Raw genomic sequence first — 12,987 nt, forward strand, 5'->3', positions numbered from 1 at the left:
GTTCCATTCCATTTAAGGTAAAACTGAAAATTTTAATAAGAAGCTGGCTAACTTCAGTTTTGCATTTTCTCCTTGTTCTGCTAACTGACACATTTAGGGTGCGTCTTTTCAAATGAGTTATCATATTTGAGGTATAAGCATTGGTATCTGACCCTCACAATAAGCAGTGCTGGCGCTCTTTCACTGCTGAGTCTAGTACTGTCTGCTCATCATTACTGACGCTCAACTGAGAAACCTTGCCATTTCAAACAGCTCAGCTCATTTTTGTGATTAGCACTGCTAGTAGTATTAGGGATTGTGTTAAATAGAACTATAGAGACCATTCCCTGTATTTCACATTTTATTGTATGAAGTCAAACTATATTTGAATCACACTGTGTATCATCTTGTAACCCCTGTATCGAAAAAGATCAATATTAACATGCATGTCATGACACCCCTAGCTTTTCTACATCTCATGAAATCATAAACTCTCTGAACTTTGAGGTAATAGAAAGTTTTGTTACGGTATGTTGTAATAACTGGAGTTTTAGAGCTGAGAGTTTTTTTTCTCATTAGAGCCAAATACAGTCACTTCTGTTTTGCCTTGATTCTACTGGAGGAAATTGACACATTCAGTTACCGTTATATTCAATGCATTTACCTAAAGAGTCTATAAAACTGTAGGTGTCGTGTAAACAAGCTATGTAAGTTTGGTTGTCATCTATGAGAAGCAGTTTTCCTGTATTCAGCCTAGTGAGATCAAGAAAAGGTTGAAAAAAATGGTGCAAGAATCACTCCTTGTGGAACCCCACATGTCACTACAAAGTGCAACAAAATAGTCCCTGCCTGCTAGATATGATTTAAACCAATTTAGGACTGTTCTTGAAAGTCCTAGTTTTCTAGTCTCTCTATAAGTATTTTGTGGTCAAGAATGTAGAAACCAGTGTTATGCTCCTAAATTAGGGGGCATGTAAAGAAAGCTACTCTACTTCTCTCTGCAAGTGTATATTGAGAATGAGGTTTATTTTTTCTACAGTCCATTTCCCTTAACAAACTGCATTCTTATTTAACATCAGAACATCTTGTTGTGTATTACATGTTTATTTGCAGAAATGTGCCCGCTCTCTATATTCATACTAGGGCTGTACAACATTAACAAAAGATCCAATGTTCAATAAAGCTGTCAGATATCACAATGACAATAGGAGAAGCCTTAAATTATTAGAAAATGCCTGAGTGCCTCTGTGCCTCTGACTTTTTTGCATGTGTAAACATAAATCTAATCTTTCCTTTAAGTAAATAACAAAATATAAAATTACAGAAGCACTATTCATTGTTAGTAAAGAAAATGAAATTAAAAGAAATGAAATAACAGCTACTTACATCAGAACTGTAGGCACATTTTATGTGCAGTCAGCATTACCTCAGCAGCTTTTTCTCTATAGTCTAAAGAAACAAATAAATATGAAATATGGGAGTTATGTATGTAGTAGTTGTTAAATATGTTTGATGTTTGATGCGTTTTTACAAGCTTGTGGTTCAGGATGGGGTAGTTTCTGAACTGTGCAGGTGTGTGTTTTGTAAATGGCCGTTTAGATTAATAGTTAGTCAGCCCTTTGTGGAAGAGCAGGGTTCAATCACAGTGCAGAGGAGCACTCATTAGGCTTCTAATGATTTGTGCCAGAAATGTAATGATGTCTCTCTGGCACTGTGTATGTGGTAGTTTGATCTGTAATCATAGCTCTTCACCACATGTGAAGGCATGACAAGTAGCTAGACACAGTTAACTTCAAGATGATATTTTGCCTAAATAAATGTTTAGTTGAGTTCCTTTTGGATGTTTGTGATGCGGTCTTTGCTATATTAGCAGCTGTTTAAGTTTATAAAATTATGTTGATTAGGCACTACCTTTTTGATTACTTTGTCTATAAATGATAAGAAGATATAAACAATAATGAGTCTGTAGTTGTTAAGTGTGTCTTTTTAAGAGGTCCTTAAAGTCAGCCTGATATCAAAATGGCCGTTTTTTAGCTTGTTCGTTCAAGTCTTTGGTCTTTTTTTTTTTCTTTCTTTCTCTAAATTTTTTTCCAATATAGTCATATCCAATTGCACCCACTAGTAAGACTTCCCAGTCACTGCATCTTTTTGAGCTGCTGCTAATGCAACCTCATTGGACAGCTGAATGTGCTCGGAGCAGCAATTCTGTTACGTCTGCTAACAGACACCTTCGCTGTCTAGAATCGCGCTGAGTGATAGAGAGAGGGGAGGGCCATCCTTCCCACCCAGAGAGAGTGAGACCAATTGTGCTGTCTTGGACTCCCAGCTACGGACAGCTGTCACAGAGTCACTCGTCGCTGCCTGCAGGGCGCTGTTGGCTGGATAATTTTGGTTGGTGGAATGTTCAGTCCAGCAGTGATACTGAGGTGACATCAGAGGGAAACCGTCATGGCCCTCTACGCCCTCAGAGAGGGCCTAAGATATTTTAAAAATAATATTTTAACATTGAGCAGTTCAAATTTTATCTTATCATATTTTCACAATCAACATCTAAATAAAAAATCTACAAATCTAAGCAAATAAATCCTTCAAACCTGCCTATTTAATTTGTGCTAAAATGTGAAGGGTTAAATTAAAGAAGCCGCTTTGTCTCCCTATCAGACTTTTGCCACCTCTGCTGTTGTTGAAAAGAATGTTGGTGGTCCAGCTTTAAATTTACAGAGGGCCAAGCAATGGTAATTCAGTGAGAGACCAATTTCAAATAACAGTAAAATTGAGCAATCATATCTTCCCTCTAAATGGGAGGGATTTGTTATCGCTAACTTTAAAATAAATTCCGCCCTCTGTGGGGACAAAAAGCAATCAAGAAAAGCTAGCTAGTTGGTTTATGATGGATGCCGAGGGTGGCATTAGCGCTAGTCAGGGGGACATCGTTAGGAATTTATTATCCATGCCGTTTAACTTTTAATAAAGAAAAAATTGGAGTGCTTAATTTGGTGCAAAAAAAGATTTTTGAGAGACATTTTGACTTCAGCAATTACACCACGATACCCCTGGATGACAGTATTGACCAAAGAGCAAAAGCTCTACTGCTGGGACTGCTTGCTCTTTGGCACAGAGTGTGGGTCTTGGGCCAGAGATTGATTTTGTAATTTAGGAAGTTTATTGAAGTTAGCCCATCACCATCAGAATTGATTAATTTAAATTGTTGATTAATTTAAAGGCAAAGGATCAGTTGCATGACCCCATCATCAACTACTTCATCCAAAAGGACAGGAGAACGGACTTTTTCATGTAATGCCCTGATTCAAGGGTAAGATATTTTAAATCTTATAGACCCCGTGCCAGATGATTTTATGCTGGCCAGTGCTGACATTTTTTGTGTATTGTGAAGGTTTTGTTTGGGTGAACGGCCATTATGCGGAATTACTAGTCATTTTTCTGATGCTAATATGTCTGACGCTGTGCGCTGTCGTGATGTGAAGGCTAGGATGCAATGTTGTTGGTTTTGTGTGCTGGACCCTGGCCCATCGTCTCCATATTCCTCTGAAGTGCACACGGTGCTTGTATGATAATGCAATTATTTGTAAAGAGGATTTGCATTTTGCTTAGGAAATTAGCTATTTAGTGTAGGTGCTAACCCTTTCTGTGCTATTTGCTTGTTGCAGTATTAAAGGCTGAACTATCGTTTGTTTCTTAACTTTTGCAGTACTTTAGGAGGGGACACAGTAAAGTACACTGGGTTTTTTTTCAGACATGGGGGTGGCGTTCAGAGTTTTGGTTTGGTTGTGTAGTGACAGTTCCCAAGTGATCACTATATTATCTACACAGTTGCTTATGCAACCACTTGCAAATAATGCATATTCCTCAAGACTGATGTAGCAGCATCCTTAAACATGCTCCAGTCAGTGCTACTAGAAGTCCTGCAGAGCTGAAACTGCTCCCAGTCATACGTTGACTGTTCTTGAGGAATAGCAGCAACGAGGCATGATCAGACAGTCTTTGTACAAAAACAGGTTAGCCGGTCTAGTTCAACTGCTGAATCTTGAATATTGCTGTGAAGCCATATTTTTGTCAAAATTAAATTGCGGCATTCCTTAATCTCTCGCTGTGCAGACAGTCAGTCTGAGCCAGAGCAAGGCTGATCTAAGAGGTTTAGCTTTTATGCCTAGGCTGGAATGCAAGCCAAATTTTTGCATTTCTGTTTTCCTGCTTGCATCGCCTGTGACACATCCTGCCCTAGGTGTTTTGCTCACTGTGTGGCTCCAGTCTCGCAGCCTGGTGTCCAGAGGAGGCCATTGCTCTTTTTCTCCAACAGCTGCTCGTAACAGTTGTTGCTATAAAACACTGCATTTTCACACGTTTTCTAGCAGTACTGCATCTGTGTGTGTGTTTGTCTGGGTGTTACCAAAGTACGTATAATGTGTGTTAGCCCAGTGCCTGGTTAAACACAGAAAAATAAAAAATAAAAAAATAAAAGCACCTTTGTTGTGACCCCAGGGAGAAGCTGCCACAATATTACTGTCCCACCGTCTTGGATCAAATACAGTGCTAGCCTTGCAACAGTGTAAACATAGTAACAAGAATCCTGTAATTATAGTGTTACCATGGCAAGTTTTTCATAGAGTATATAAATGAATCCTATTCAGTATTTTTGGTTGATTTTGAATTGTGCTCTTTGCTTACAGACATAAAAGTGCAAAGGAAGGATATATAAGGCTAGGCCATGTATCTTCTATCCACCTGACCTCTTGTAATGTTACCTGTGCACACCTCTAGTATTTCTTTGTTATATTTTTACTTTTGTATGAAATTGATTTTATTGTTGTTAAATGATCCTTAACCCAAGAAAATAAAAAAGACTTAATATTGATGGCCAAGTTCTGACAGTAACAAAAGCTGAGTATATCACATGTAGGTGATGTAGTTTGTGAATCTGGATTCTCTATTAGTTATATTTATTAGGAAACCAAAGCACATACACGAAAAGAAATACTAAAAGCTATAATGAAAGAAAGCACTGAATATGAAAATGTTGAAAGAGTGGCTATTGAAGCTAAAAGAACAAAAATGCCTAACAAATCACTTGTGTGGGAGCTCTTTAAGTTGTCAGACAATAAGAAAAACTCTCAGTGCAGTATTTGCAAAAAGAGGTAGGCAAATCACAGTTACAAATTTTTAGCACTGTAACAGAGAAGAGTAGTAACTTTTACTACTGTTAAAGTAAAATATTGCATTACATACAGTTTATAATGCCATGAAATAGACACATAAAAAACAATAGGACACAAAAGCTAGCATTTTGACATATTTACGTGTTTAGTGTTGCCGGTGTGAACTGAAATATTTATTGAAATTGAAGCGGAGCTGTTCCATCAGAACCTACTGGTTATATTTTAAACTGCAACAATGAACATTATTCCTTTCAAACTTATTGTTCATTTTCGGTAAATATACTTGTTTTTAAGGGTGGTTTTGAGAACTAATATGTGGAGTAATATGTAAGAGTATGCTGAAAAACCATTAAGTGTTCGAAACCTGTAAAATGTTGTTTGGGCCAGCTTTGGACATTTTGCACCTAATTTTGAACTTTTTCATTTGATTTCTTGGCTCAATAAAAAATAACCTAGAATGTATAAGCTTGCCCACTTACATTTATAGGTAATTTGCATAATACATGCATAAAACTTTTTTTACACAACTACCTTGAAACTGTTGTCAAATTATTTACAGTAGCTTTTTTTGGGTTGCGATCTAGTTAACCAAATTAGTTAATCGTAATTGTCTTGACTGAAAATATGATACCCCTATGTGCTAGCTCATGTTTCAAAAGCTTCCTAATTTTTAAGCTAATGTAGCTAATGTAGTAGTAAGGAGTGCTATAACATGCAAAAATCTGTTTTTCAGCAACTGCTTGTTTAATAAAGTTTATAACAGGGTTCCAAAGGATAACAGGGTTAATAATGGTTCCTAAAGATGGAGGCTGATAAGTGGAAAGAATTTGGCCTCTTTTCAGGTTTGAGACACAGACAACTTCTTAAATAGAAATCTTTTAGTGGACTTTGTTTTTCTGCTGTTGCTTATTGTTTGTAAAAATGCACTTTTTAAAGCTAGTTAAAGGTTTTTTGGTGGACCTAACTACTTACTTCTGTCTGTGTACAGTGTACCTTCTCAGAGCATGATATTACATTTTTGCATGCTGAATTCAATATATCTACCTTTGGTGTTGAAATTAAAATGCCACATTGTGAAGTATACCACTAATGGGAACATTTGGTTTGCCTGTAGGTCTTCCGTGACAGACTGCAGTAGCATGGCTGAGCAGCAGATTCTTAAGTGTGATGAAGAACAGGAAAATTGGAGAGCAGTGGAAAGAAAGAAGTACCACGTGCCTGTACACGTTAATTCAGAGAATACCATGGAAAGACAGTGTGCTCAACAGTAATGTAAAATGAATTTACATGTTTGTTATACATCATTAATTTTTATCTCTGAGCAATAAATGTGTATATTATTTTAGCTTGTTATAAATCATTTATTACCACAGTAAAATTGAGATAAGCTAGACTAACAGATAACCTTCTGTGATGTTTATTCTGTGAATGTATTCCAAATACACTGACCGGCCAGTTTATTAAGTTCACGCCCATGTATCTACATTCTTTGTCCATCGTATCAGCTCCATTAACCATATAGGTGCACCCTATGCATTAGTGTGTTATGTGGGTACGAGTGGATTTGTTTTTGTTGTTGGAGTTGTATAGGAGTTGTTTTTCAGGTTTTTCAGTCATGTTTTAGGACTGTAATGGAATGAGTACAAAAATCATCTTCCCCTAAAACTGGCTCTGAATCTCATTACATACAGAAGGTGATCATGAATTTGGCCTGACTTGTGAATACATTATTGAAGCAGACATCAGACTGATTGCAATGGACAGTTTCAATGATATTTTTTGGTGAAAGGAATTTAACTTTTCTTCATGAACTGTAAGTAGTTGGAATGTTGTTGGACCATTGTGATAATTCTGTACTTTCTATCTGATGTGTTGTTATTGAAATCAGTTTTTAAAAAAATCTCTTTGGATGTCCTAAGGTTGTGTAGAGTGGGAGAGTTCTCTGTTAGTACTGACATTATAATACAAAGATATTCATTTGTACACACCTTTGAGCATTTTGAGCTGTTTTGTCAGGTCTCGGTGGACCTAAACATCAGTGTGACACTTGTTGCCAAACTGATTTCATATGACTCATTACTTGAGACAGTGAGACAGCTAGTAGTGGCTAAACCTGCCTGTTTGTGATTTATGGTTGTAGGGAAATGGAGCAAGAGGAATTTGGGCCAAGGACTTTTATTGGTTTAGCAGTGGTGTTCCTGGCTGGACGTGGAATGGTATCCCAGCTCTCAGCCTATTGATTTCTGCTAACTTTCTGAGAACTAATAAATAAACATCTGTAATATTTTATTTTATAAAATCGTCATGCTTGTTGTATTTAAATTGTGCAAATATTACTACTAATACTCTTATTTCGTTGTTAAATTCTGATTTTGAACAAGAGTTAAAATCTTGAAATGCACAATGAAAAATTGTCCAATCAGGATTTGTCCCCTGTGGTATCTTGGTAGATACAGCCAAGCTAGTCCTCTCATTGGTTAGGTTTTGATTTATAATGGGTGGGACCAATTTTGTGAGAAAACACATCAAAACATCACAAACATCCTAAATGCATCATTGACGAAGTAGTCAGTTTTAGTCATTTATTTGAAATGGAAAACGGTGGCAGTAACTCAGTGTGATGGCTCTTTACTGAAATAAACAAAAAAACATGTTACAAGCTTCAAATAAAATTTTTGGTATGTGGTATCTTTTTCAAGCTTCAAAATGAACATGTTTAATCTAAAACAGCCAAAAAATTTTAATGTGCAGCAATTTCAATCATGCTATCATCAACATTATTAACACCCACACACACGCACACACAGGCCCTTGCGCAAGGAATCCTTATGAAATTGATCAAAACCTTTGTCAAATTATTCAAATACATCATGTACATGAATTCATATACGGTACTTTGTACAGATAATTATAGCAAGTTACACATTACACAAATGAAGTTAAATTCATAAGTAATGTAATGATCTTGTGTGACATTTGACTTTGGAATTACAGCTTTACAGTTCAAGAGGGAGAAAAGTAGCAAGTAATAAAACATGTCTCCATCTCTCAATGTAGAATAGATAATATCCACATTTACCAAGAAGTCCAGTACAGTTTGAGCTTTGGTTGTGTTACATCACAATGGACAGGAATATAAATGACACATCAGTTGCATTTTATTGTTCCAAAGTAAGTGCTTACTGATCTGAACTGCAAGAAGCCTTGTGCTCTTTTAACAGATAGAAATCATACTATCACACAAAAAAATTCTTCACTGATACATTTTACTAGCTTTTACGGGGGAAGGTTCTCAAAGTTAAACTAATCCCATATATAATAACATGAAAAAATGCCTGCAGATGTGGTCATTAGATTCTTTGAAAAGAGGTCCCCAAATCATTTTAAAGCATTTTAAAACACCAGTTACAAAAGCAACCAATATGTAATGCGTTCTATAAGTAGAACATTAAAAAGGCATCTTACAACAAACCACACATATTACACTAGATTGTCATTTACATGACTTTGGCATTTACGTAATGTATTATAAGTCTTTCAAGCTGAAAATGCTAAATGAATTGTGCATATTTAACATCTTGATTACTAAAAACAAAATACTTCAAGAATTTATACTTTAATTTGTAAATAAAACTATGAAAAAATATATATATAAGCATATACATTTAAACGTGTGTGTGTATATATACACACACACACACACACACACATATATATATATATATATATATATATATATATATATATATATATATATATATACAATGAATATGAGAAAAAAAAACATCTTGGATCATTGTTGTATATTTAGAGACATTTATTTTTCAACATTACTAACATCCCCCCCAACACACACACACACACACACACACACACACACACACACACACACAGGCCCTTGTGCAAGGAATCAAAACCTTTGTCAATTTATTCAAATATATCATGTACATGAATTCATATACGGTACTTTGTAAAGACAATTATAGCAAATTACACAAAGTTAAATTCATAAGTAATGTAATGATCTTGTGTGACATTTGACTTTGGAAGTTCTAATTACAGCTTTACAGTTCAAGAGGGAGAAAAGTAGCAAGTAATAGTAGGAAAGGCATTCATATAATAATTAAGGCTATGAGAAATTGCATATCTTAGTCTCTGTAGATAATTGACTTACTTTGGAATATTTAAATGGCCTTAAAAATAGTTCTGCAGCCAGCTCTGGGCAACTGATGGCCAGTGTTTTAACTTGTCTCGTAGAGATTGTCCAGCAAATCTTGAATAATCATCACAAGATCCTGGAAAGTTGGTCGTTCATCTGCTTTCTATAATTAGAGAGAAAATAGAGCCTTTTGTTACTCCCAACCGGCTTCATTTTTACACGTCAAGAAAATTTAACAACAGAATATGTCCATCATGTCAGGACGGCAGAATAATTTGTACCTCATGCCAACAGCCAGTCATTACGGAGTAGATTCTGTCATTGGCCATCTGAGGACGATACAGCCTATACCCAGCAGCAACCTTATCCACTATCTCTGTGTTATTCATACGTTCATATGGCATTCTGCCGAGTGTATAGATTTCCCACATCAAAACACCTGTGAAAATAGTCTTATTATAAACTAATTCCACACAATTGTTGATATAATTCTGAAATTTTGAAACTTGTTAAAGGTATGCTGTAGGTTTGACAGATACTAACCAAATGCCCAGATATCTGACTTGCTGCTAAACTTGCAGTAAAGCAGTACTTCAGGAGGTGACCAGCGTACAGGGAACTTTGAGCCAGCAGAGCTCATATACTCATCATCAAGGACATACCTGTAATAAGAGAAAATGCACTCTATCAGGGCTGTGGATATAAGTTAATAACCAGTAAGTCCAAGCAATGGTTAAAGCTAAAGTGCCATTTTTAATTAAAAGTTTAGAAGTAACCCTCTGAGTCTTCTCACCTTGACAAGCCAAAATCAGTCACTTTAACAGTCCCATTTGAATCTACTAAGCAATTCCTGGCAGCCTATAAAACAACAGAGTTCCCATCATACAAATTCACAGTTATCTGCCATATTTTAAATTGCTGTCTTTTGTGTAGTAGAACGCACAAGGTCTCTGTGGATGTATTGCTGGGATTCCAGGTAGGCCATTCCTTCACTGACATCTTTACACATCTCAAGAAGCTGAACAGCAGAAGGGTGTTGCAGGTCCTCCCGTAGATAGGTCAGTAGACATCCATTGGGTAGGAACTCTGTGACTATGTAAATAGGTCTTTGTTTTGTGCAAACACCATAAAGCTGAACTAGGTTTTCATGTCGAAGTTTCCTAATTAGAACAAATGGAATTCTTCAAAAACATATCATGACATTGTGCTATACAATATACTAATACAGTTTTAAATCTGAGTGACAATTCACTAAATTAGGACTCACATCATAACTTTAGCCTCTTCAATGAAATCATCTTCTGACATAGAACCCTCTTTGATCATTTTGATGGCTACATCATGCCGACCTTGCCACTTTCCATACTTGACAACCCCAAACTGTCCATTACCCAGCTCTTTGATAAAGGTGAGCTGGCGAGGATCAATCTCCCAGACACCTAAAGTAGGTAAAAGTTTAAATGAAATAAAATTTAAATATGAAATGTTATCATCAATATGCTGTCTCTTGATGTACCATTTATAACACTTGATCTGTGAACATTAAACAGAGCCCTTGATGCTTATGCCAGACGTAAAAATACAAACTTACCATAACCCAAACCAGCAGTGGATGGAGCATTCTGAGTTCGATTTGACACAACATATTTTAGTCTGCTCACCAGTCCTAAGGCCATAAAAGAGTAATTGTAATTGTAAAATAATAATTTAAAACATTAGCCTTTGTAAATAGCAGAGGCAAATGTTTTACCTGCAGCATTGTGCTGATGGTAATTGATGAGTTCTGGAATGTTGCTAAAATAGTGCTTCTCTGCCAAGTAGAACAGGCCTTGTTGGGTGGTTAATATGTTGTAATGTCGACAGCTACCAACATTTTCTCTGAAGAGAGACCAGAAATTTCTTCTGAGGTCATGTTCTTTTATTTAAACTTGATTACCTTCCAACATCATGTAGACTGCAAGAAGATGCAACAGTAATGTTCTTGTAGTACCCCTAGAACAGGTCACTGGTGTTGCTGCTGTCTGAATTCTATCTTCTTTTTGTTTCTTCCTCTCTTCTATTAATGTAATATATTGTGTATATCAAACTCACCCACCACCCTTTGTGAAAACAGAGACAGTGTATTTTCCAGTGTATCTTCCAGAGTCTCGCACCAGAAAGCCTCCATCTTTATTCTGAATTTAAAATCATTTTAAATGGTTTGTATGCAACAGTTAGATAAGTATGAGTTTTGAAATGTGGAAAGTTTTAAACATAGCAGTCACTTTTTTATGACAGGCCTTATACGCACCTCTGTCTTAAGTAGATTTTCTGCTTGACTACGGTTCATGTTCTTGCAATACCATCTACAATGAGAGAAAATATGTTCAGTTGTGGTACTGGATAACATTCATCAAAAGATCTAGAGCACCATTCAGAATTATTAGAATCCTTGGTTAAGGTGAGCAAAAAAAGCCTATGGAAAACTGTTTGTGGTTATCCATTCTACTTTCCACATGGAGCACTGTGACTGCCTCTTTCATTTTATTTATTTTTTACTCACTTACTGAAACCAGCAGAGAAACTCTGTCAAAGGTATGGATTGTACACTTTCAGTCAATAGTACATTTGTGTCTGTACTTAGAGGAAATAATGTGTCTTATGATTTGACTTTGATCAATTATTTATAGGAGTACAGTCTTAGTTAGAAAACATCCATTGCGTTTTTCCAATTTTTGTCATTGTTGACAAGGAAACAGAATTAAAATGATACAGATCTAAAGTAAATGTAAAGGTTTATTATGAAACAGTAATTTTTTATGTAATTACATCATTACATTTAAATAGTGTAACAAAACAATTATAATAACTCTGGCATATAAAAAGTTAATAAATAAACCACATGTCCATTCTTTTCAGAAAAGCATATCTTTTTCTAGAGAATACTAGAATGAAATAAGCTCATTTGTTTCTACATTAATAAAATGTACTCTAATTTAGTGTTGTGCGCTCTGATAGCACTGATTTCAATTCAGGGAAAGTAAACTGTTGTTGCCATGTAATAATATGACAATATGTATTTGTTAGAAAGGATTTTTTTTTTAAATTTCAGGCAGTTTGAGAATATGCAGTGGATATACAAAGTAACATTTGGGCTAGCTAAAAACATTTATAAGCTTTGCTCTAAATGTGACCAAGAACTACCTGCAATGACAGGAGGTGTTTGTTTTTTATTTACATTCATTTATGTTGCAAAAACATGTTCATTAAACATTTATAATTAAGTTGGCTTGAAAAAGCCAACTTACTGTTCTTCATAATCTTCTTCTTATTATTATGATAAGGCAAGGCGCAACTATATTGTTATCCGATTTATATTTATTTATGTATATTTTTTATATTTATATCATTCTCTTTTATTCTTATTTTTCTGCCAATTCTTTGCCATGTAACTCATCCCGCAGTTTTCGAGATATCGACACCGTTCCAACTCCAGATTGTCCGATTTGTCGTTTTTTCATCCCTCGTTCCTCCCATATAGTCCCATTCAATTCTACCACCACTCAAACTCTAAAACTTCTTTGCCCAAAACCCACCGAAAGGCAAGTACTCACTCAGGGCACGTCCCGAAGCTCTAATCCACAGCCATACTGACCCGCAGTCCTCTATTTGTCGTTTTTTCATCCTTCGTTCCTC

The 12,987-nt window shown here is 35.8% G+C and overlaps 2 protein-coding genes across 6 annotated transcripts in view; one reads left to right on the top strand and one right to left on the bottom strand.

The window, feature by feature from the left end:
- Positions 1 to 7,794, top strand: part of spdl1 (spindle apparatus coiled-coil protein 1) — an 81,611-nt gene extending 73,817 nt beyond the window's left edge. For 3 of the 5 annotated variants that reach the window (XM_036568910.1, XM_036568912.1, XM_036568913.1), the window contains exon 12: positions 6,268 to 7,794. In XM_036568910.1, coding sequence (XP_036424803.1) covers positions 6,268 to 6,424 — 157 coding nt within the window. In that variant the 3' untranslated portion in view covers positions 6,425 to 7,794. The remainder of the gene's footprint in view (positions 1 to 6,267) is intronic. The other 2 variants (XM_036568909.1, XM_036568911.1) reach the window with 2 other exon arrangements.
- A 1,232-nt stretch (positions 7,795 to 9,026) lies between these two features.
- btk (Bruton agammaglobulinemia tyrosine kinase) overlaps positions 9,027 to 12,987 on the bottom strand; it is a 31,449-nt gene continuing 27,488 nt past the window's right edge. Inside the window, exons 9-18 of the mRNA XM_036568914.1 lie at positions 11,603 to 11,657; positions 11,404 to 11,486; positions 11,063 to 11,190; positions 10,904 to 10,978; positions 10,580 to 10,751; positions 10,256 to 10,472; positions 10,106 to 10,170; positions 9,856 to 9,974; positions 9,594 to 9,751; positions 9,027 to 9,475 (exon numbers count right to left, since the gene is read on the bottom strand). Coding sequence (XP_036424807.1) covers positions 9,395 to 9,475; positions 9,594 to 9,751; positions 9,856 to 9,974; positions 10,106 to 10,170; positions 10,256 to 10,472; positions 10,580 to 10,751; positions 10,904 to 10,978; positions 11,063 to 11,190; positions 11,404 to 11,486; positions 11,603 to 11,657 — 1,153 coding nt within the window. The 3' untranslated portion in view covers positions 9,027 to 9,394. The remainder of the gene's footprint in view (positions 9,476 to 9,593; positions 9,752 to 9,855; positions 9,975 to 10,105; positions 10,171 to 10,255; positions 10,473 to 10,579; positions 10,752 to 10,903; positions 10,979 to 11,062; positions 11,191 to 11,403; positions 11,487 to 11,602; positions 11,658 to 12,987) is intronic.

This window comes from Colossoma macropomum, unplaced genomic scaffold (genome assembly GCF_904425465.1).
Source record: "Colossoma macropomum unplaced genomic scaffold, Colossoma_macropomum, whole genome shotgun sequence".
NCBI lineage: Eukaryota > Metazoa > Chordata > Actinopteri > Characiformes > Serrasalmidae > Colossoma > Colossoma macropomum.